Source organism: Clytia hemisphaerica, unplaced genomic scaffold (genome assembly GCF_902728285.1).
Source record: "Clytia hemisphaerica strain Z4C2 unplaced genomic scaffold, Clytia hemisphaerica genome assembly, whole genome shotgun sequence".
NCBI lineage: Eukaryota > Metazoa > Cnidaria > Hydrozoa > Leptothecata > Clytiidae > Clytia > Clytia hemisphaerica.
In genome coordinates this window covers 124,783-146,883 of record NW_027104560.1, presented here as the reverse complement: position 1 = coordinate 146,883, position 22,101 = coordinate 124,783, and the positions used below count along the sequence as shown (strand labels likewise).

Here is a 22,101-nt window from a genome sequence, read left to right as displayed (position 1 = left end):
TAAGAACATCTAAAAAATTTGAAGTCTTTCGGATATTCTTAATTTTTTGAGTTTTAAGCCTTAAAATGTTCTTAACATGTTCTTATTTTCGCCATTTTGTGTGTATTTTTATCCAATTTCCTAAGTGTCCGCAAAGCATTAAAATGTTCTCAACTTGTTCTTATATATTATTTTGGCTATCAATCTTTCATGTTCTTACATAGTTTATCCTTATAAAAAACGTGTATTCCCTGTTTTTTTTCGTCAATTGTTCCTTCGTTCTAAATGCTGATTTCAGCATAAAAGTTTGCATTTTTGAAGACTTTTCGACCATTTCCGGTGGACCCAATCGACCAAATGAACCCCACCCAATTCGATGACTTACTCTTCATCAAGTTTTATCCGATACAGACACGGTACGTTTGGCTTTTTAAGGGCCATCTTATCCAAAAGAAATGTATGAAAAGATTTTCTGGAATAGCCTAATGAGTAACGAAGATACGGGATTAAAGAGTCATATATTTGATCCAAAGAAAAAGTGCACCAACGTGGTATAAATGTGCTATTATTTATAATCTATTAGAACAAAATGTTATTATATATTAATAATTTTTTGTTAAATTGTTAAAAATATAACAATAGCGTTCAGTTTGAGGTCGTTGTTGTTATTTTCTGCCCGCGCTGTTTGATTATTAGCCCGAGAGTGTCATTTGGGCCCGACACGAAACGGAGGGCGCAAATGGCACTAGAGGCCTAGCGTCAGCCAAGTCTTTTCGCTACAATGCAATGACTTTAACACGTTTTGAGTACCCTTGCGAGCGGGCCGCAAATGACCAAAAAGTTTTTTTTTCTGACGTTAGTTTAGTCTCTTCGCTTCAATGCAACGACTTCAATAAAGTTCCGAGCGGGCCGCAAATGACGTTAAATCGCCATATAACCAGGGCGGTTAATGATATTTCAGCCCTCTGGAGTGCGACGTCTTAGTTTCCGCCTTAGACTTTCGAAGCTCCTGCAGTAGCAAAAAAATAATTTGCGTCAGGACACTTGAAAAGCTTCTATTTTTCAAAAATCGTCAAATTTGGGGATTTCAAGATTTTTCATTCCGTTTCTTAGTTTGTTCCACAACTTACTGAGAAACGGAATGAAAAATCCCGGTTTTTGGTGAGGTGCTCGCTACAAGAATGTCAAAAAACATTGAAATTTTACCATCACGCAAGTCACAAAGTCCAATCACGTCATCGCACAAACTATTGGGAGGTCTCTTTAATCAGTTGAATTAATCGGTTGAAGGTCTGAAATTATTTCTCCGTAAGTCCCTTCGTAAGATGAAAATTTTCATTGTTAGTTGACTTGATGGAGTTGAATTCCATAGTGGAGAATTTACCAGTGGTTTTGTGGATTTGAGTACTTTAAAGGGAACTTATCTTTCCGGGAACATATTTTCGCGGGACATATTATCGCAGTGCGAGGATACTAAACTGGCGCATTTTGAGGAGCTAGTTTTTGTGGACACTCACTTCTTGCCGAAGTTCTTTCATATTCCTAGAGGTTTTGAGATTTTTTTGTTAGAAATTGCATTTGGCAGAACTAATTTTCGTGAAAAAACGCTAAAACTATTTCGCGCAAAAATTTGTTTTGCGAAAATTAGTTCCTGCGAAAATTAGGTATGTCTGATGATCACATCTACGTCTGATTGGCTGTTTTGGTTTGGTCTTTTTCTTTTTGATTTCGATTGAAGATTTTTTCGTTGTTGTTGCAACTTGACTTCCTTTTCAAGAAAGTCTAGCATTTGTGTTTTTTTTATTTTTTCCGAACATTCCTATATCTGAAGGCTCAAAATGAGATTTGCTAGGAATGTAAGAAAAACATCTCATTTGCTAAAAAGTAGGAAGGCTTAAGTTTCCCCGCCTCCGCCGGGCCTGATATCGCCAAGAGCAATGCAGAATAAAGTGTTATGTATTATCAACAGAGTTTATCCAACTTATACAGGGTGTCCCTAATTAAAGTATCGAGTTTGAACATGCGATTGAGTAGAAAAGTTTGTGTGTGTTATCGCTAAAATATAAGAACGTTCTCCATCACACAGGCTTATTACAAAAGGTAGTTACAACGTATAAATTAATTGTAATGACAAAGAAAAAAGAGGGAGAGCTTAAAATACAATTTTGTGAACACACACATAAAACTTTCTACTCATAGTTGTGTTTCGACTCGATACTTTAATTAGGGACACCCTGTACAACCACAGAAAGAGTCACCAGTATCTGTCTCTACTACTATCTACCTTCCTTTGGTATCTTAGCTAGCACACAGTCTTTTTAACGTTTATTTAACGTTCACAACGTCTATGTAACGTTAGATAAACGTTGAAACAACGTTATGTGCCAGCTGGGATCTCACAGCTGAGTGTTTGGTTATCTGATTGATCTCTCGTCACCAAGTAGATTACAAGCTTGATCAAATGCATCATAATACCTTATCGGGGAAAAAATGTCGGAGTTTTATTCAGTCGGGTTTTTTTTTCGTTGGGGAAAAATTTCGTCACCTACAGGCACTTTCCCCCGACCAAAATTTCAAATTCGTCACTTTTCCCCGACAAAAATTTCAAAAAATTTCGAATTTTAGTTGCGGTATAAGATTTTGGGTAAATGTTTTGGTCGGGGACAAAAAAATCGGGTACAAGTTTTGGTCGGATGATAACATGTCGGGGAAATATTTCGTCACCCCTCAAAATTTTCGTCACTTTCCTCCGACATTTTTTTCCCCGATAAGGTAGTACGGTACATGTTTGCTTTTTTTTAGAGATGCTTAAGTCGAGGGTTTGACAATGCTGAAAAATACTTATAAGGATGCTTATATTACAAGCAAAATCTGTTAAATCCGAGCCAAAATCCCGAAAATATAATTTTTGTAGACTCGGGGGAATCCCAGCTGGTACACAACGTTGTTTCAACGTTCATTTAACATTGTATGGACGTTTTGAACGTTAAACAAACGTTAAAACAACGTTACGCGCCAGCTGGGGTGCTTAGCACATTCTTAAACCATTTAGATTTTGGCCATATCTGAGCTTACATTAGACTATGCTATAGTCTACGACGAATTCGAAAAATAAAGAATAATCTGAAACACGCAAATTAGCAGTCGGACGGAAATTTTGTCCGCGTGGGCGAAAAATAATCGGAGGGGCTCTATTTTCCGCCGCGCAACATATTACGTTTTATAATATACAACTATGTTATATCATAATATTATAATAATATATTATACGGACGATAGCATCGTCTAAACTTACATATGCTTATAAGTGCAATGTTTATAAAGCAAAAGAAAAATGTATTGTGATTTTGATGATTTGGTCTTATTTGATAGACGGGTAGCTTCGTACACTACATTTGTTCAAAGTTCCCCGTCTATCAAATCCAGTTATGTCTAACATACAAATCGAGAGCTATTATTTGTCAAAATTGTGTCGTGATCACTCCTGATCTATTGGAAGGGGTCAATTCATGTGAAACATCAACAGTTTCAGGATTCCGAAGATTATCGAATGTATATTTCCCATTGACCGGCAAAATCATTTACATGCATATTATCATCACAATGATAACGGTTACCTCCAAATGAAAAATGATGTAGGCCCAGTACCCAAATGGTATCCAGTAATACCTATTTGATCTTATTATCGAATGTATATTTCCCATTGGCCGACAAAATCATTTACATGCATATTATCATCACAGTGATAACGGTTACCTCCAAATGAAAAATGATGTAGGCCCGGTACCCAAAATGGTACCCAGTAATACCTATTTTTATTCACTGCATTTCCAACGAATAATTTAGTATTAGATGGATTACTCAGAACGAGGCTTGTATCATCTTCCAATCTTGTGAGAGCATTTCCAATGCAAGCTTCGCTCCTATCTTGCGAGCCTATCACGATTCCAACAAAATTTTGTCCACAGATACTGGTAGCATTGGAGATTACATGAACAACTCGACCAACAATTGGCTTGGAGCAATAATACCTGATTTGTGTTATTTTAAACATATCCCTGTTGAAATATGTTAAATGTCTTCCGTCCAGTGTCCAGTAACCAGATTGCATTATTTCTTGTGTCATTTCGTTGATAGATCCACCCAAATTAACATTTCCAACGAGGTTATTAGCAGTAATAGTGACATTAGTGATCATCAACCAGCCACCTGCATATGAAATAAAATAATGTTGTTTTCTTAATTAGCACAAGTCAATGAAGTATAAGTCCGATGGGCTAGAATCGAATCTCTAACCTTTCTCAGCCAAGAAAAAGTGAAGCCTTAAATTATGCGCCGTATTTTTGACGACGGATTGAATTTAGCAATTCTTTTGTTTTCGAGTGATATTTTTTTCGAAGTTTAGCGGTAAATTTTAGTTTCAATCTGTCATTTGTGTAAAAACCAGGCGGGCTGCGCTAGGCCGCACAACTTTGGTAGAGTTTGGTAGGCTTCAAATCTTACCAAGGAGATTCGCTTCTAGCCATGACGTCATTTCTAGATTTTTTTCAGGCACCTATATCTCGTGATTGGCTCGTCCGTTTCCTTTCAAATTTGGCATGTGACACCTTGACAATAATGCCTTGAAATTAACCTAATTAGATTTTGTCAATTTTGGTGATGACGTCATCATTTGGGCCCTTTTTGGTACTGGAATCTAGACCGTAGTGCAGTGGTAGAGCATCCGCCCACGGTGTGCAAGGTTGTGGGTTCAACCCCCAGCCGGGTCATACCAAAGATTCCCAAAATGGTACTTGATGCCTCTCTGCTTGATGCTCAGCAATTAAGAGAAGGATCAAGGGTAAGTTGAAAAATCCAGGGAGAAAGAGTGGCGCCCTCCTCTACCTTCAGATAGATAGCTATCGAAAGAGGAGCCTTCGGGCTACCTCACACTGCGGACGCAGACTTACCTCCGTTAGACACATCACAATAAACTGTAATCTTAATTGCCGAAGGATCTGAATTTCTGTAAACTTCACGGTATCCCGATTGCATACCCGGTTCATAGTCTTCCCAATATTTGCAAGAAGCTTAAAAGAAGAAAAATACACGTTTTTTTATAGGAACATCCAAAATTTTCAAAGTTTTAAGCCTAAAAATGTCTAAGAAGTAGGGTGTTTTTGAGTCCACAAAGCCTTGAAATGTTCTTAACCTTTTCTTAATATTTTGGCCATTCAAGCTTTATGTTCTTATATAGTTTATTCTTATAAAAAAGCGTATATTGGGATCAATTGAAATCTGAAGTGCAGGTCATTTTCAAATATCTCATTAATTATTGGTAATTCCACTTTGAAAATTCGAACTCAGCCTCTTAGTTCGCTTTTTTATGATTTTGAGAGCGCTCACGAGAGACACTGGGAAACGCCTGTGAAAAATTTTCTTATGCTCGGCAGTGTAATTGAAAATTGGTGTAATGTAAGTGGCTTTGAAAATCGAATTAGAGAGCATCAACCATATGTTTACTCTCGCTAATTCGAACTCGAACAGGGAATCTTTTTCGTTCAAATTACAGAGAGATTCAAATAATAGAAAGTATAGGCCTTTTCATAAATTACGTCACGAACAACACTTGCCTCGTACTCAAACAATTACCATGGTGATTATGTCCCTTGAGACATTAAATGATTCTTTTATGATTAGAAAGTACAGTTGACGCTCTCTAATTCGACGTTCTACTATTCGATAGGCTCCCTTATTCGATGAAATTTAAAGTCCCCGTCAACAAGAAACTCTCATAAACGACGCTCCCTTATTCGATAAGCTCCCTTGTTCGATGAAAATCCAATTCCCCTTGAAGATCGAATAGAAGTAGTTTTAATAAAATCCGCTGGGAATTAATCACCAGGGCAATAATTTCAAAACGAGGCAAGTGATGTTCATGACGTAATTTATGAAAAGGTCTATTTTAATGGGTTTCTCCTTGATCAGTCCGATCTATAGAAAGATTTGAATAATACAAGTTCGAATAAACCAGCTGCGCTGGAAGGTCAGCCCTAAAGGATAAGATAGTTCAAAGGATAAGCTGGATCAAGAGAGAGTAGAAAAAAGGATGTGATCACAAGATAACGATAAACTACTCTTGGAGGTGGCTTAGACAAAATGGGTGCAAAAATCGTCAACATTTTGTCAGGGTCGATTACACATTTTTTTATAAGCAACCGAGTTGCTAAGGGCTCAGGCCTCAATATGGCCCAAAAAATAAGGACCTTTGCTTAGCAACCCTGAGGCCTCAAATCCAAATTAGTAACTTTTCTCCTCAGCAATAAAAAATAACTTTGACAAAACTTGAAAATCTTCGAAAAATGCAAAAATGTGCTTGAAAAAATTTAAGCAACCTTACAAGCAACTTTGAGCCTGGATTTCGAAAAACCCTTAGCGACTCCAGGCCTGACCCGAAAAATGGAGTTTCTTATAAAAAAAATGAGTAACAAGGTTTGATAAAAATTTCATTTTTAACATAAATTTTTAACAATGTTGTTTTAGATAATCATATAATTGTCTATAAATATTAACAATATTACTATTGTACAATTAATTACTTCTTTGCAATACATTTAAAATATGTAATACTCTCTAGTTGAAATAAAGTCTTTAATTATTGTCCAATACCAACGTCATTCCAACAGCAATAATTCCAATAACAAGACATTGAATTAGATACAGGATAGGTATACTGAACCAAAAATTCATTGCAGCATCATAATAGTCCAATAACGAATAAGCTTTGAAAAAACATTGGTCAATCTAATCGTGAAACGTGATAGTGTTTAGTAGGATACGTGAACGTGTGTAATTTTTTCAATTATACCAGCATAATAGTGGCGTTAAAATTTTGCAAATACACTGAAATACATGGTCGCCTATTGAATTTCTGTAAAAAAAAGATATTTTAAAATATTTTCTTCAAATTAAAAACAAGAGTTGACTTTATTGAAAGGGTAGCATGTATAAAGTAATCATTGTAGTAAACATTCACTTTTTTGACATTATATTATTCATCAAAATATCAATTGACCACTATACAAACTTTTAATGTAGGTCACATTGAGGCTTCATTGATTTTAAAGCCTGAAGGGCTAGAGCAAAATCTTTAACCTTTCCCGGATAAGGAAAAGTGAAGCCACTAAACTCAATGTTTATAGTACCTTGTTTCGATTTTAGTAGTGTCGATATTCAAACTATTGGATGGGAAGCAATATTTCCGTCGTTGATAAAGAATCGTGATATTTGGTTATTGATTGATCCCTGCATAGCATATCTGCAACAAAACAATGAAGATATTAAAGTCCCATACACTGGTAAATAATCTGAAATAATAACAACATGAACAAAATCACTTCACTCTTTAAAACTTAGATCATTCATGATTAATTGCTTACGGTATAGTCCTATACTTCTTATCAAATATTTTGTACGTTAAAGTAATGAAACAGAACGCTTGCTAACTAGCTAACAAATCCCTTTTATTCTTTCATTGAGACAAAAGACTACAGTATCATAGATTTTTAACGTTCTTTGAGAGATGGCTGGACGAATAATCGAACCTCGTAAAAAGACATTATTCAAATGAAAATAGAAGGACTATAAAAATATTGCTTTCTAAGATATACCTAGAAACACACGTTAAAGTGTCTGCGTTAGCAAATTTTGATGGATCAAAAAGAGACCTTTAGCTTACCTATCACTTTTATGAACTCTTTCAGTATTCAGGTGTGAAGAAACGAACCAATGGTTTAAAAGTACCTATCCATGATGAGTGAAATGATTGAGTACATTGTACCAAACAACAACAAAAACAGGAAGGCGATGGTAATACCAAGCTCGAACGATGCAAAGCCATGGACTTTTTCGATACTATAAACATGTAACACCAGATACTAAAACAACAATAAATAATCAACGAATTACCAACATTTTCATTTCAACACCAAATTCATTCATATATACATTTTGTCCATTATTCTTTTGTCACTATAGAGATTTGAGTGTTCATTTTTAGTAAAGTTTGCAGAATTTTGATTTATAATAGAGATTTATATGCAAAAAAGAAAATATAAACTATGAAGATAAAAAGTAATTACAAAAAATGATTTTATAGAATGTGAGGAATAAATATGTACTAGTTATCGCATGACTTCGAGTGCAATACGAGAAATATTTTACGAGTTCCGAGATTTTTCCGTAATATTTTTCCGAGCCTTTAGGCGAGGAAAAATATCGGTAAAATCTCGGAACGAGTAAAATATTGAGTATTGCACGAGAAGTCATGTGATAACTAATTTATTGTCGACTCAAAAAAATTGTCCTCTTTTTGTTTTAATAGTGTAAGCCAATGGTGCAAGATTTTGAAGGGATTGTGCACTTTTTGCAAAAAGCATGAAATTTTGCACAGGCCTACTTTAGACCTAAATAAACGATTTCAGTCCGGGAGCCCAAAAAAAATTTGCCTTTTTCCCCCTTTTTCAGGCGATTTTCTGCTGACATCAGCTAAAAAAATTTGGCCTAGAGGTCATCTCTGAAAATATGGTCATATCATATATCGTTGGATCGGAAATTGTATGTAGATTCCAAAAAAGGATTATCTCATACCGTAAAAATCAAGCCAATAAAAGTTATTCATCCCTAAAGTGAGTGATGACGTCATCAAATTTTTCTGCCTAGCAGCCAATTCTGTAAATATGGTCATATCATATATCGTTGGATCGGAAATTTTATGTAGATTCCAAAAAAGGATTATCTCATAACGTAAAAATCAAGCCAATAAAAGTTATTCATCCCTAAAGTGAGTGATGACGTCATCAAGTTTTTTTGGCTATTAGCTAAGTCTTTAAATATGGTCATATCATATACCGTTGGAATGGAAATTTTATGTAGATTCCAAAAAAGGATTATCTCATACCGTAAAAATCAAGCCAATAAAAGTTATTCATCCCTAAAGTGAGTGATGTCATCATCAATTTTTTTTGCATAGCAGCTAAGTCTTTAAATATGGTCATATCATATACTGTTGGAATGGAAATTACTTCCGCCTTCTTCTGCTTCTGTGTACTTTCGAATGTTTTTATTCGAAAATCTAATTCGAACGTTAGATTCGAACAAAAACATTCGATATCTTCCCGCTGAAAATATTCACACAAAAACAAAATAGAGAAACATTTTTCGATCATTTTCGATCCAGAAGTTTTGTTTTGAAGAGTTGCAGATTTTTCAGAAATGTATTTGAAAGTTTCTAGATTGATAATTCAAAATGCAGATGACGTACAGTATTGTTTCGATAGAGAGGAAACACTTCATCATTGGATTAATCAGATTGATAACATTCAGTCTTTTTCTATGTTTTTGTTTCGATGACATGGCCATGGGAAAGAATAGCAGAGGAAAGGAAGTCCCACGATGGAAATGTATGCTTGTAATAATGGTTAAAGAACAACATTTTTTCAACAGCAAAACAATTTGGATGCTTTCTTGATTATCGTCAAGCTCTAAATGTTTCGAATTTTAGAAGAAAGATGTACTGTAATGATTGTTGAGTTGAAAAGTCAATGACGTATGTTGTTGTGGAGAACGAGAATTAGGAGAGAACTTTTATAAAAATCACTCGTCATTTGGTTTAATACAAGACATTACACTTTCCTTGTTATGTTATGAGAAATTTTATTGGCAAATATTGAAGAATCTCAAGTTTTTTTGTATGCATTGATAAAAAACTGTTTGGTTATCACACGGACAAATTTGCCAAAAGTTGAAAATATTTGGGTCGTGTCAAGTAGTTTTATAATTAATTTTTTGTTCATCAGATTTGATTTTAGTGTCTTTTATGGAAGAACTCCAAAGTAAAAGTTAATCTTAACATATTTTTGTTGCGTTTTTCCCTTTGATTCCCAGCCAAGTCCTGTTTTGTTTTGATTTTTCTCCCGCCGCTTACCCAGTCCCCCAAAGTCAACGCGGTCATATTTCCAGACTAAAGAAATATGAAATATCGCAAATATCTCGATGCTCTCGACCAATCAAAACGCTGATATTTTTTTGGGTCGGCAATAAAATTCGAAATTCTGTATAGAAATAAATCAAATTTTTGTATAAAAATAATTCAAATTTTTGTATAAAAATAATTCAAATTTTTGTATAAAAATAATTCAAATATTTGTATAAAACGCTTTAAATAATTGATTTTTAAAAATGCAAGGTACAAAAAACTATAAAAAGTAATTCAAATTTCTATGTAAAATAAGCAGAAAATGTATGGTTAGTGAGGAAAGTCCTTTTTTAATGATATTAATTTCAATTTTGATCACAGACATTCAGAGTCTTTGGGCTAAGATCAACACTCCTAACACATCACAGGAAGATAAACACAACGATACTTGACTGGTTAGGCTCAGTCAGTTTACATTAAAGGAAGAAATTTTAATGGGAATTTAATTTGGCGGATGACAGGCAGGCTGCATCATTTGAAAATTTCAGGCGTGTGGTCAATCGCACTCCTAAAATCTTAATTTTAGTAATTTAGGCGTGTGATAAGGAGTGCTATGCACAACTTTCAGTTGTGAAACTTACTTTATGGGGTGTGATTGATCGCACTCCTCAGACATTTTAGGTGTGTGTGGAGGTGTGCGCGTGCTATCGCACGCCTCAAATGATGCAGCCTGGACAGGAAAATTTTTGAAGGTGAAAATGTTTAAAATACCCCTTTTATGATCTAATAGTGAAACATTGAGAAAATTTAAATTTGAAAGGAATTTAATTTGTAAAAATTAAATTTGGCGGGAACTAATTGTGGGGATTTTGGCCAAATCCGCCAAATTTTCATTCTGCCAAAATTTCTTCCTTTAATGTATTTAATAGAGTGACCTGAAAAGTTATTTCTAAAAATCAACACCAAAAACACGACATAAAGAACAAAATCCTCACACGAGCCATATTGTATTGAATCAGGCCCCCAAGCAATACAACCATGCGCATGTAACATTTCAGCGTTGAAATAAATTTAATAAGTCTATGTAAACCAATGCGCTGTCTTGGAGCTTTCTCTACATTTCAACGAATAAAATATTTACATACACATGGTTGTGTAAGAAGGAGTTGCAGATCTCAACAGCAAAGTTTTATTGAATGTTACAGTTTATCAAAAATTATTTTAATTGCTCTAGAGTTTTGCAACTCCTTCAATCCCACCCTCCCCTATACCCCCATGTAAAAAACTTTTTCTCAAGTCGGTCAAGTAGGTCAAATCGGCTAAGTAGGTTAAGTAGGTTAAACAGGTTTGATAACTATGTGTTGTTTGATATGATAAAACAAACTCCATCGTGGTCTGAAAAATACATGTCCTTTACAAAACACTTGACTTCTTTTTTATCTGTAAAGCTATTCTTTAAATAAACATGGTCAAGAAGACCACCTGCTAGATGGGTTGGTTCATCCACAATCATTTTATATGAAGAAAGTACTTCACTCAGGAATGCGTTTTCAGGATCTAATGCATCAATGTTGAAATCTCCAACAACAATGTCTATATCGTCATATGTTATAAGTTCCAACAATTCTTCACGAAAACTGTTTCTTGAATAAGCAGGTGGTTTGTACAACATTAAAAGTTTGATAGGTCGGTTACTGAAGGTTTCTTTTGAAAATTCGATACAAGTGTAACCTGCCGCTCTATTACATTCTAAAATTTGAATTGAAGAATTAAAACAACATGCATTGTTTTGGAATCGATTAACAGAATTGTTGTTGTATTCAATATTGAAATCACCAAGTATTTGATCAACTTCATTTGTATCACTTGAAGGTGACAATTGAGTTTCAGTAAGACATAATAAGTCACTACTCATAAGAGTTTTACACTTTGCAATGTCAATTGCATGTTTCTTCAAAGAGCGAACATTAAGGAGTGAAATTTGAACATGTTTGTCTGGAGTCAAAGCAGAAGAAAAACTTTCAACTTTATGCAAAGGTCTATCTTTTCGTAAACGCTCATATTCAAGTCCTGCCTCGTTGTTCGCACGGATAGCTTTTCTATCGTATTCACCTGTCAAAAACAATCCATTTATGTTTGTTACTCTGGATAGACTAACATACATTTGACCTTCATTGAAATATCTTTGCGATAAACTTACTACTGCTGATTGAAGTGTTAGTCCTTGAACTTTATGACTTGTGCATGCATAGGATAAGACCAAAGGAAATTGAGTTCTTCGAACCATTAAAGGTTTTTCCTTTTTGTTTTTGTTTTTCTTTTCCTTTCTTGTGTTAAAAGTGGCTTCTGCCCTTTCAATCAATATCCAATCATTTTGTCTACACACATGATCTAAATTAGGTCCTTTCTTGCCTGCTAGAACATCATCAAGTTTAACATAGACACCTGATATGGTATTACCAGAGTTGTATTTAAATCTCATTACTGTTCCAACTTGACCGTTAACCAGTCTATCAGTAATGTCAATATTCTTGCAAATTAAAATTCGGGCACCTAATTTCAATTCTAATACACGGGCAAGACCACCTGTTTCTCTTGCTTTTGCAGTTTCAATAAATCTGACATCTTGGTTTGTTAAATGCTTAGGAACTTCATCTTGTGCAAAAATCAAATGCTTTTCAGTTGGTAATTCATTGAGTTTTTCTATGTTATATGCATCAACTGGTTTATTTTCTGCAAAAATATGAGTTACATCAGAGGGATAATCTGGACTGTCTTTTGCAATAAATCTAGATTTTAAAAGTTCTTCCTTTTCTTTGTCTAGCTCGCCTAAACGAATTTGATTCAAGAGGTCAATAAAATCAATATCATCTCTCTGTCTCATGATCTCTGTCAATTCAGCGATTTGGAATTTACGCCATAATTCAAACCCAATTATACCATGTACTGTGGAGCAATCCGGTTTGTAGATAAAATCTTTAAAAATTGGTGGCAGTTGATATAAATCACCACAAAGTAGAACTGACTTTCCAGCAAAAGGTTTATCTACTTCAAATATTTTGCGTAACCTTTCATCAATATTTCTAAACAAGCGGCTAGACACCATGGAAATTTCATCAATCATAATAACTTCCACACATGCAAGTTTCTTTTGCAAATTTTGCTTTGATGATGCATTCAGTGGAAAGAAATCTGTAGTAGGAATAATCAAACCGCTGTGTATGGTGGTTCCATTGACATTAATTGCTGCCACGCCAGTTGGTGCAAGAACTAAAATTCTTTCTTTTGTGGGTTCTCCTCCTCTGTACATAAGAAGTTTTGACAAAGAATGATAGATTGTTGTGAGTACGCCTCCGCCACCAGTTAAGAAAATATGAAATGGCTCAATACATTTAGGCACTTTTGAAGAAAGGTTTTTAATGAAATCTCTTCCCCATTTGTGAACTACATCAAAAACTTCTCTTTGTTGGTGATTTAGAGATCTAATACGAGCATGTACTTCATTATCTGGGAGCAAAATTGATTCCATTGGAATTGAAGCTCTGGCATGAGTAGTGTCATTGTTATTTTCATCATCCGATTCTTCATTATTGTTTGCTCTACTTTGAAGCTCTGCATTTGTTTCATCATTCTCCTGCTGTTCAAAATCATTCATATTGAGAATCAAATCATTTCTGTACCTTTCTAATGCATCATCTACTAAACCAGCATAAGGTTGGATCAAAGCTCTGTTTCTCTCAATCCTTTCAATGACACCTGGTTCCAATAGCTTTGCAGTATAATTATTGTGTTCTTGGGACAATAATTCGTTCTCATCAAAGAAAGGTAAGTACAGCATGAGTAGGTGGTGGGCGTAATCTTCTGGGTACTTGTTTCTGTTAGGCTGATGAAGTCGAAGTACAAGTGGAACTTTGCGGCATTTTAGTTTACCTTTCATTGAACAAAGTTTGACAATCTTTGGGTAGTTGCTTGAGAGATGGTTTGATTCTATCAAATCATCTTCCAATTCATTAGGCTGGCAATCATTTTCACTACATTCTTTATAGACAACACTGTAGAATCTCAAGAATTCTGCATAACACATTTCAGCAATAGGTTTATTAGGTCCAGTTCTTTCTCTTGGTCTATCACAATACCGGTCAAGCATATTACTTTTGAAAATTGAAGTACTATCTTCAGGCAACTCATTAATTTCATCTTCACTAAGGCACATTCTAAATCTCTTTTCTGGGACATTAGTATTTGCAAAAGTTACACCTGGATACAGCTTACGAAGCCATAGCTGTGGCATACTAAGATACACTGCTTCTTGCACTGACACTTCTCGCTTTGACACATAGGCATGCGCAACAGATTTCATTTGTTCATATTTGTCACCGCCATTTTCAAAAGCATCTTTAACAGCTTGGGTCATAGCATGAGATATTTCATCTTCAGTTTTAGAAAGATATGCACACATGTAAGTTGCAGCTTTGTAATAATTAAATACTGGTTGAATATCCAGATTTGCTTGCCAAGCTTTAAGACCTTCTGTAAAGTAGTTATTGACAAAGCATGCATTTGTATTGCGTTTTAAGTAAATGTGAAAATCGTCATCTTCAGATACAGAGAGAGCATATTCATAATCTTCCTTTGGAATGTCTAATTCAGCTAGGACTTCATTGATGGTAGGAACTGGATTAAAATTTTCTCCATCAGGGTTGAAAAAGTTTCTTTTATCAGGATTAAGGTTCTCATTGATGTAAGTCCTTACTTTTGTCAAAACTTCTTTTCGCAGAGCAAGTATGGCTTCTCTTTCCTCATGTGGTAGTTCTTGTGGCAAGGGCTCAGAAACTATTGTTTTCTCAGAAAAAAATTTACCAAAATAAAACCTGCAGGGAGTGTTTTTATATTTACGGCAAGTTTTTGAATGGCGGTGTAGTTGGTATGTCTTCACAAGGTTAAATAATTCGGGATCCTCTTCTACGGATGGTAAATAGACCTTGATTATTTTATCAATGAACATAATGTACTCATCTTTTGTTTCCTTGGTCAATACTGGTGCATTTAAAATCCACAGAAAGGAATGAATGTGAGGGCTTCCGCGTACTTGAAATTCTACTCGAATAGCGTAGAAAGTTGTTTTACCGAGTGGGCCGTCCAAAACAATCGTTTTAAAAAATACTTCTACTCTGTATTGAAAATGCCTTGCTACAAGTACAGGGTTACTATTTAATAAATCACACCTTTCGTTATAAGAAAGATTCTTGATAAATTCATCGGTTACGTTTTGACCCTTGAGTTTGTAAATTATGGAGATGAGTTCGTTCCAACGAAGGTCTGCACAACTCAATGTCTGAAAGAATGTTGGTGGTCCTAATTGTTTAACCATTGCTAAAACTTCTTGCTGGAATTTTTTCCAATATGCTGGAGTTCCTTTAACAGTACTCATAAAGGCAAAAGCTTTATCATTTGCTATGAATTGCCTTACTGTTTCTTTGAAATTCTGACTTAACATACCAGCATTTAAATTTGAGCCAGCAACTTTTCTCATTGCGACATTTATCTGATTGGTCAAAGACACTTGCTGAGTTACAAAATTAGCAAAAAATATGTAGTCTGGGTCTGAAGCAAACTTTTGTGTGTAGTTCAACAAACGCTGGTTGAAGTATTTGGATGGACTTAGTTTAACATCACGTTCAACTTTGTAACCAAATTTACCTTTAGGAAATAAATGAGGATGAGCAAGCATTTCACAATTTTCATCATGTAAGACTGAAATTGGTTTTTTACCCTGACCAGGCGCTAATGACAAAATTTCATTATCTACTTCTGCATCAGAAGGAGTGTGAGGCATTAGAGCAGTTTCATTTGCATTTGAGCGATGAGCATCAAGTGGGTTGTCAGTTGTCTCAAGCTCTTCAGAATCTGAAGCATTATTTTGTTGATGATCAGGTTCAGTGCTATCGTCATTGGAAGCAATTTCACTCAATTGGTCACTTTCATTAGAGTTTGTTTCCTCATTATTTGCAGAATTTTGTATAATGGTCTCTTCATTTGAAATATTGCTAACATTAATTTCTATGTCTTGATAAAGAGGGTTGTTCTCTTTGAAATAATTCAGTACGCGCTGAATGAAATCAGGTCTGATTGGTTCAAAAACGACATGTCCTTTATATTCCAATTTCCTTTTGAGTTTAACAATAACTAGTCCATTAGCATTTGCTCTTCTTGGTAAAGTATTAGCAATATCTTCAACATCAATAGGTACATTACAAATAGAACCTTTGAGTTTGGGGAACTGACCTTTTGGCATGATTGCAATTTTTTTGAATAATATTCTGCGAGAAATCAAAATTTTTTCAAGTCTACGAAGAGTACGGAATTCAGCAGGTAATTCATCAAGGCTCAGTTTATTTTTGACAGATTGGCACGGCAACTCATTTTTTTTAAGTTTACTATGGCATGTTCTACAAATGTATAGTTGGCCGTCAAATGAAAAAACTTCAGAATAATAATGTTCTTGTGGGATATCATATTTTTCAGGCGAGTATTTGACAACTGTTTTTTTATAGAGGCATCTGTTACAGCAAACACAGATGTAGAAAGGACCTTCATAAATAAGTTTTAAAAATTTTGATACTAGATCATTTTTTTCATTTTTATGGTTTTTGTTTGCAGCCGCATTATTTTTCTCATAGCGCAGGGGGGGTCATGCAGTTATTATATAAACACTATGACAATTACTACCGTGGTGGTATATAAACCAAAATTTGGGAAAACAGTTACTCCACCAGTGGACTAACTGCAACATGGGTGGTGCCTAAGCCCAAAATTGTCGATTTTGGTAGGATATGGTGTACTAAGTGAGCACATTTTTCAATTTTTCACTTAAAATTTACGGTTTTTGAAAATTCCGGAAGCAAAAAAATTCAAAACATTTTTTTCAAAAGTAAAAAAAAATCACAAAATTTTTTCTTCAATCAAGGCATGAAAGATATTTTAACAAACTTGGAAAATGATTGAGATATTTAACTCTTGAACGGTCGTTAATAAGACGTACTCAGCAAAATGGTATCAAAAATGAGGAATTCAGTGAAAAAATTGCCAAATTTGGCATTTTTGGGGGTGGTATACACCAATTTTGAGGGTAAAATCAGTTAGTACACTATGGAATAACTGCAAGGGTGGTGGTGTCTGTAGAAAATGTCCAAAATTGCAGTTACTCCACATAGTGTCAAGGAGTAACTGCAAGACCCCCCCTGCATAGCGTGATTTTTTCGTTGCACTTACACGATCTTTGTTATTTTGATAATAGATTCTATCTTTTTCATTTATTTTGTCTTTGTTTCGGGAGCGATAATCTTTTTTTTGTTTGTTTAATTTTTCTTTGTTTTGGGAACGATAATCTTTTTTTTGTTCATTTAATTTTTCTTTGTTTTGGGAACGATAAGTTTTTCTGTTTTCAATCACTGTTTCTTTGTTTTTTTTGTAATACTTTTGATTAATTTTTTGACGCTTAGAATTGTTTCCATCACTGGCATCACTTTTACGCTTCTTATTTGAATAACTTTTCATGAATACTGAAATGTCGCTTTGTAGAATTTCTTTAAGCTCTTCTTTTAGTTCATCCACTTCAATAAATTGAATTTCAAAGTAAGTACTCTCTTTTTCCATTTGTCGTAAATAAAAAAATTGGATATATTTCTCAAGTTCAAAAACGTTATCAAACTTTAAAAGACACGATTTTCCATTTGAGGGATCAAGTAATCCAAGTTCATTTCGACTATGCGAGTCAAAGATAAAGTAACCCTGATGCCGACTCATAATTGCGATAGTAAAACCGTTAATGATCATTAAGGCGTTGAATTCTAGACTTTCGGACTCACTCAGAGGGATTTGAAGGAAAGCACTATCATCAGGGGGGGGTCAGGGTCCAGGATACCAACCCAGGGCCCAAAAACCTGACTTTTCGAGATTTGAAAGTAGTAGACACCACCACCCCCTAAATTGGTATCAATACCAACTTGAAAACTCCAATTTTCTGAAAAAGGGGGGACCCACCCCCTAAATTGGTATCGATACGAACTTGGAAATCCCGATTTTTCTAAAAAAGGGGGACCCACCCCCCCCCCTAAAATGGCAATCAGTAAAAATGCAAGAAGTTATATGCATAGGATACTGCATACAAGGGACGCTAAACAAAATATGTGGATGTTTTTATTCAAAGAACATTCCTCTTATCAATCACTTATATTATGTACCACACTTTAGACTCCTGAAAATGAAAACAAGTTTTTCTCATTCTAACACAACGTAAATTAAGTTTCTTGAACTAAACTGGCAAAATGTATCAAATTCATAAAACTAGTTGACCTGGGGGGGGGGGGCAGTCAGGCAAATTGACCAACGGGTATGTGCGGCGGTTAAGGGTATGTTTTTCAAAATATCAGAAATGCACTGTAAAGGTGGAAATTTCAGCAAATCTAGAAAAAATTGCAAATTTCGGCTCGAAAATCTTGATTTTTTTGCTCTAAAAGAGTTTAAAATTTGAAAAAATGCACTGTAAGGGTATGAATTTCACCGATTTTTTTCTGCACTGTAAGGGTGCGATTCTAAAAGCCATTTTTTTCGCCGCACATACCGTCAGTTGGTAAACCCACTGCCCCCCCCCGGGCTAGTTGATAAACTAGACTAAATAAAAAACTCATTGTATTAGGCACGCCTTGAGTCTTTGTAACATACCCTGTATGATGAACGTTTTGTACAGAAAAATTTTATCACGACTAAAAAAGATCTAAGATCTGCTAAGACTTGATTCAGTTTGTTCAACTCTAGTTTTGAATGAATTTTGGTTGATTGAAAGGATTGAGAGCAGCAAAAGTTAAATAAGAATTTAATTTCAATTATAGAATGAAGAATGCTTTTATATGGAATCAGGGTATAGTGTAAACGATTTAAATAAGTTTTTATACTTACATTATACAACATTTTAAGTCAGATACCAATTTCAAATTCAGCAAAAATTGAAAAAAGGGGGACCCAACCTCTCATTTTGGTATCGATACCAACTTAAAGATTCCCTAATTTTCAAAAAAAGGGGACCCCACCCCCTCATTTTGGTATCGATACCAACTTGACTTTTTGAAATTTGAAAAAAAAAATTGACACCACCCCCCGGCCCTGGGTTTGGTATCTGGATCCTGACCCCCCCCTGCTATCATTAATCAGGTTCGCTTCGCCGTTTGCAAAATTCAAAAAATTGAAATTAGTTATGACACCATTTGATTCAATGAAACGCGGCATTTCATCAACCGAAAGATGAGAGTTTGTATCAAGCTGTTTGTATAACTTATCACCTTCGATTAAGATTTTGTCAAGGTCGGTAGTCTTCCAAAGATTAACACGTCGAAAATTAGACCAAAAGATAGCATACAGGCAGTTAACGCTACATTGAGTGCCAGCAGTTTGGCCAAATAATTCCTCGTTGGCTTGATTAAATGAGCCCAAAACAGCTTTTGAAATTTGATAAGTTTGCGTATGCAACATATTTTTCAAATTTGACTGGAGAAATAAGAGTTTTGTTTTGCAGGGAGTATAAGTTAATAAGGCTAAGTAGATCTGACGCTGAGACGTATAAGCTGAGAAGCTGAGATTTATAAGCTTAAATGCTGAGATATGTAAGCTGAGATTAGGATGTGTGAAGTAATGGAAGCAAGTGTTTGATGGACTTTGCAAGTTTGAACAATTAGCAGGTTTCGCACGTTTTGAACGTTTGGTAGGTTTTGCAGGTTATTCAAGTTTGACAAGTGTGACAAGTAGTCAGTAGGTTAAGTAAGATAAGTAAGAGGATGCAAGGAGCTCGCATGCAACCTCAGGGTGTAGCTGCTTGTCTGATATATATCACAGACAAGCTTAATGCTATCTTTTGGATAACTTGCAAGTGAGGTAGATGTACCAGTGTACACTTGCTGCTATCTTTTTTGAAAATAACTTTGACAAGGAATCAATAATAAACTTTGAAATAAATCAAGTACTCTCACCTCAAGAAGATGATGAAAGAAAGTTGAGACTGATCGAAATCTTCTTGCTTCTTCTCCATAGGCTATTTCAGGGTCGCGGTGCATCTTGGGTAATCAGGATCAATTGGGTCATGAAACCACTTAGCCAGCTACTAGTGCGAAGCTGCTTTAACATTTCATAAAATTGCTCACAGTACGCTTCGGAAGAGGTGGCGCAATATAAGGGAGATAACGACTGATATAATAATCATAGCGCAGCTCGGCGCATACACATTCTTGTTTCGGATTTTCTAAGTCAAATCGGGAAAATCGGAATTAAACTGAGGAGTCTTAACGACGAGCGGGAAAAAAATCGCGGAACAGATTTGAAGGGTCACCTGGGCTGACCAATAAGCGAGTGTATAAGTAGAATTAAGGCAAAGGAGGGAACTTTCAAAAACACTACACCCAAAGAAAGAATGTGGGAGGTTTGGAATAAGAATGTCCTTGGTGGAAAATTTTCGAAAAATTAATTAGCAGGGGACACTTATTAGGTACCCGAGAGTATTATGCTGAAACTCAAACACCTTCCTTGCGTATTATCAGCTTTTTAATGCTTACTGATAGCGCTAGATTATTCTCTGGCGTCAATCAATATCGTAAATAAAGCCTAGAATACACGGGGATCGGTTAGCTAAACTTACTGGGATGAAAAATGCATTGACGTGTCCTGTTGGTGTAATTTGGTACACATCGAGTACCATTCTCGCACGGTGTTGGAATTGAACAAAGATCCTGTGAGTAAGAAATGAGGAAAAAAAATCATTAGTTGTGTTAAGGCCCGTCTCCACTTTCGCGCAAAATGGGCGACAGTTTTTTCTTAGCCTTTTTCGCCTGAAGAAAACATTACATCATAAAAAGGTTTCGCGCGAACAAAAAAAAGTTGAAAGAAGTTTTGCCTGTACAGACGACCACGGCTTTTTCCTCGACACCGTGATAAAAAATCGAGTGATTGGGAGACTAAAGGAATTTCTACTTTTTTCATCCGTTACATCAATTTCGACCAATGGAATTGCTTCATTTTTCCTCCGACCTTACAAAAACGTCTAAAAGTTTTCGCTCATGTCGCGCGAAAGTGGATACCGGCCTTTAGTAAGGTTAAGTATCGATGGATACATCACGACGACGCACGGACGAATTTTCTCTTGCTTTCATTCGCACTACGGAAATTTCTACAAGCTAAGCAGAAAGCAAGGCTTGTTTTTTCATTCTAAAAGCTATATAAAATAAAATAAAATCTCACCTTTATGATCACGTGTTGAGTGCCAGTTTGGGAAATAAGTGAATTAGGACGCAAGAAACTATCAGTATTTAACAACTGACATTCGAATCCATGAAGTCCTAAATCCTTAATGTTTAAACTTAAACATTGGCCATCAGACTCAAAACATTTATCATAACAAAGCAATAATTTTGAAACCACGATTTTTTGGTACGGTGTAATATCAAGAATTTTATTTTTTTTCAGGATAACTCTTGTATATGTGATTTTAATTCTTTCTTTAGTTTTTGATGACGCGGTCGATTGTCCAGGTATATACCGTTGATATTGGATTGCTGTGTCCTCAGCTTTACAAAGTAATATTTGCATCATATATAAATAAAAAATTGGTATCCACTTCATTTTTGATCTTGTATTTGGTTTATAGAGAAATGTATATGCTGCTCTGCTACCCAAATCTCCTGAGTGAATATAGTTGGGCAGAAATTCTCGATTTGGTTTATCTATAAATTATTTTTGAAAATATTCTTTATGCTAGTAATAAATAACTTTTACTAAATAAAAATCTGTAGTCGTAATAAATCATGGTGTAAATTAAAAAAAAAAATCACGGCAAATCTTTCGATGTTTTACTGTGAAATCTTTCATTGTTTAAAAACTTTTTAAGATCATTTTTTTTGCCCTAAATGTCACTATCGTATCAAAGTCAAAATAAATTCATGCACTATTTCATGTTCAAAATAAATTTTACTTACTGAATAATGTCACAAAAAACATTTTTGTTTTAGCATCGAAACATATTAATCCAACTGTATTGAAATAAAATGAATATTTTTTTGTTGTTTAAAAATAGTTCATTCAAAGTTTTTCAGATTTGACATAATTTTTGAATATGGTTTTTGAAT

At 34.9% G+C, this 22,101-nt stretch overlaps 1 protein-coding gene and 1 long non-coding RNA gene across 3 annotated transcripts; both read right to left on the bottom strand.

Moving 5' to 3' along the window:
• Positions 1-3,043: 3,043 nt before the first annotated feature.
• Positions 3,044-21,890, bottom strand: LOC136823027 (uncharacterized). The gene is made up of 4 exons (XM_067079327.1): positions 21,218-21,890; positions 20,619-20,709; positions 4,929-5,048; positions 3,044-4,188 (listed from the first exon to the last, which is right to left on the bottom strand). Exons 1-4 carry the CDS (start codon positions 21,596-21,598, stop codon positions 3,662-3,664), a joined length of 1,119 nt encoding a protein of 372 aa, XP_066935428.1. The 5' UTR covers positions 21,599-21,890; the 3' UTR covers positions 3,044-3,661.
• LOC136823030 (uncharacterized) lies at positions 6,463-20,165 on the bottom strand. 2 transcript variants are annotated; one of them, XR_010848988.1, is made up of 4 exons: positions 19,957-20,165; positions 7,697-7,895; positions 7,164-7,276; positions 6,463-6,889 (listed from the first exon to the last, which is right to left on the bottom strand). It is a non-coding gene; the product is annotated as an uncharacterized lncRNA (long non-coding RNA). The 2 variants fall into 2 exon arrangements; XR_010848987.1 differs by lacking the exon at positions 19,957-20,165 and having other exon boundaries at positions 7,697-8,113.
• Positions 21,891-22,101: the final 211 nt, after the last annotated feature.

Coding starts and splice junctions, on each gene's coding strand:
- LOC136823027 (XM_067079327.1), bottom strand. CDS start 21,598: ATGAAGTGGATACCAATTTTTTATTTATATATGATGCAAATATTACTT. Junction 20,710..21,217: donor CTCAACACGTGATCATAAAG/GTGAGATTTTAT, acceptor TCTTACTCACAG/GATCTTTGTTCAATTCCAAC. Junction 5,049..20,618: donor TCAATGCATTTTTCATCCCA/GTAAGTTTAGCT, acceptor TCTTCTTTTAAG/CTTCTTGCAAATATTGGGAA.